General features: G+C 42.5%; 1 protein-coding gene across 1 annotated transcript; it reads left to right on the top strand.

The window, feature by feature from the left end:
- Positions 1–548: 548 nt before the first annotated feature.
- Positions 549–2,119, top strand: LOC107480078 (uncharacterized). The gene is made up of 4 exons (XM_016100196.1): positions 549–587; positions 898–1,216; positions 1,982–2,062; positions 2,115–2,119. Exons 1-4 carry the CDS (start codon positions 549–551, stop codon positions 2,117–2,119), a joined length of 444 nt encoding a protein of 147 aa, XP_015955682.1.
- Positions 2,120–2,590: the final 471 nt, after the last annotated feature.

Raw genomic sequence — 2,590 nt, 5'->3', positions numbered from 1 at the left:
GAGTACTAAGATGTATCATGATCTAAAGGCTATGTTCTGGTGGCCTGGTATGAAGTATGATGTGGTGGAGTACGTCTCGAAGTGCTTAACTTGTAAAAAGGTGAAGATTGAACATCAGAGATCCTCCGGGACATTACCGCCCTTGGAGATTCCGCAATGGAAGTGGGAGAGCGTTGTGATGGATTTCGTATCAGGATTGCCGAGAACTAGAACCGGTTTTTGATGCCGTCTAGGTAATTATGGACCAACTGGCGAAGTCGGCTCACTTTCTACCCATTCGGAGGAACTATACTCTTGAAGAGTTAGCACGCTTATATATCATGGAAATTGTGAGACTTCATGGTGTACCTACTACTATAATTTCTGACAGAGATCCTCATTTCACTTCGAGGTTTTGTGGTGCATTTCAGAAAGCTTTCGGAACCCGTTTGAGCTTGAGTACAACTTACCATCCTCAAATAGATGGTTAATCTGTGAGGACGATCCAGACCCTGGAAGATATATTGAGGGCTTGTGTTTTGGACCAGCCGGTGAGTTGGGATCGCTATATGCCGCTAGTGGAGTTTGAGTACAATAATAGCTACCATGTGAGCATTGGAATGTCTCCGCATGAGGCTCTGTATGGGAGGAAATGCCAATCTCTGCTATGCTGGTATGAGGCTGGGAAAAGAGCTTGTTAAGGTCGGAATTGATAGCTGAGGCTACTGAGCAAGTTAAGAAAATCAGGGATAGGATGCATACAACTTAAAGCCGTCAGAAGAGCTACGCCGATCAGATGCGAAAGTCCTTGGAGTTTGAGGAAGGAGACCATATTTTCTTAAGGTTACTCCAACAACAGGAGTAGGTAGAGCGATTAAGACAAAGAAACTGAATCCTTGATACATCGGTCCGTTTCAGATTCTTGAGAGGGTTGGACCGGTGGCGTATCGGATGGCTCTATCGCCTCATCTTTTGAACCTGCACGATGTGTTTCACGTGTCACAACTTCCGAAATACACTCCTGATGTTATCCATGTGTTAGAACCCGAATCGGTTCAGATAAGAGAAGATTGGACTCTGCCGGTGACTCTGGTCAGGATCGATGACACAAGTATTAAAAAGTTACGCGAGAAAGAGGTTTCATTAGTGAAAGTGGCATGGAGTCGAACTGGTGTTGAGGAGCACACCTGGGAGCTTGAGTCAGAGATGCGAGCAGACTACCCACGCCTGTTCTCAGGTAACTAAATCCAAATTTTGTGGGCAAAATTCCCATTTAGGTGGGTAGAATATAAAACCCGGTTAATTTGGCTAATTAACCCATTAAAATAAATTCTAGAAAGTGAGAATTGAGATTTTTATTGTTTTATGTGGTAGAGAAATTCAAAACGAGAATTTTGACACCAATTTTAAAAAAATCGGCCCAAGATTGGGCCGAATGGACCAAACCGGGCTAACCGGACCTAAGTTGGGCCCAAGGGCCCATCCAAGCTTCATTAAATGAATGAAACTCAGCTCCCTCTCTCCTCTATGAACAAACACACATTGAACACACAAGGAGAAGTGGGAAAAATAAAACCCTTCCTCCTATTCACTTCCAATCTTCCATTGATCATAACTTTTGATCCGGGACTCTGATTGACGCACCGTTTGCGGCCATACGACTGCAGAGTTGAGCTCTAAAAAATCCATACCAAGATTCCTGAGGTAAGCTACGTTTTATCCTTTGATTCTCAGCCCTTATTTTCGAATTTCATGGGCAAAAATGTTGAGATTTTGAGCTCCTTTGTGTTATAAGATCAAACTAACTTGAAGGGAAGGCTTGTCCTAGCTCCCTTGGTCCTTGGGTAAGGTGAGATTCTCAACCCTAAGCTAAAGACTTGAGATTTTGTGATTTAGTGATTAAGTTATTGTGTTTGGGTGTGATATTGTGGCTTAGGCATTGTATACGTGTGTTTTGGAGCTTGATTGGTGATTTTGGAAAGTTTTGGTGTGGAGCTCCAAGCTTGGAAATCTGTTGGTGAGGCTTTGGAAGCCTTGGAAGTTGAATTTGAGAGTGTTCCTGGTGGAACGGGAGTCAGGCAAGGTATGATTTCGGTTTTCTATATCTAAAATGTAATGTGGTTGTGAAAATGTAGGCTAGTGGCCCTAGGATAAGATTTGGAAATATTGAGGTGAATGATGAGCGGATAATTTATACGCTTTTTGGCATTGTTTTTATATAGTTTTTAGTAAGTTTGAGCTACTTTTAGGGATGTTTTCATTAGTTTTTATGTTAAATTCACATTTCTGGACTTTACTATGAGTTTGTGTGTTTTTCTGTGATTTCAGGTAAATTCTGGCTGAAATTGAGGGACTTGAGCAAAACTCTGAAGAAGGCTGACAAAAGGACTGCTGATGCTGTTGGAATCTGACCTCCCTGCACTCGAAATGGATTTTCTGGAGCTACAGAACTCCAAATGGCGCGCTCTCAACGGCGTTGGAAAGTAGACATCCAGAGCTTTCCATCAATATATAATAATCCATACTTTATTTGGAGATTGACGACGTAACTTGGCGTTGAACGCCAAGTACAAGCTGCTGTCTGGAGTTAAACGCCAGAAAAACGTCATGA

The sequence above is a fragment of the Arachis duranensis genome, chromosome 3 (genome assembly GCF_000817695.3).
Source record: "Arachis duranensis cultivar V14167 chromosome 3, aradu.V14167.gnm2.J7QH, whole genome shotgun sequence".
In the NCBI taxonomy this organism is placed as follows: Eukaryota; Viridiplantae; Streptophyta; class Magnoliopsida; order Fabales; family Fabaceae; genus Arachis; species Arachis duranensis.
The sequence above is the reverse complement of the archived record's forward strand: the minus strand, read 5'-3'. Positions and strand labels throughout refer to the sequence as shown.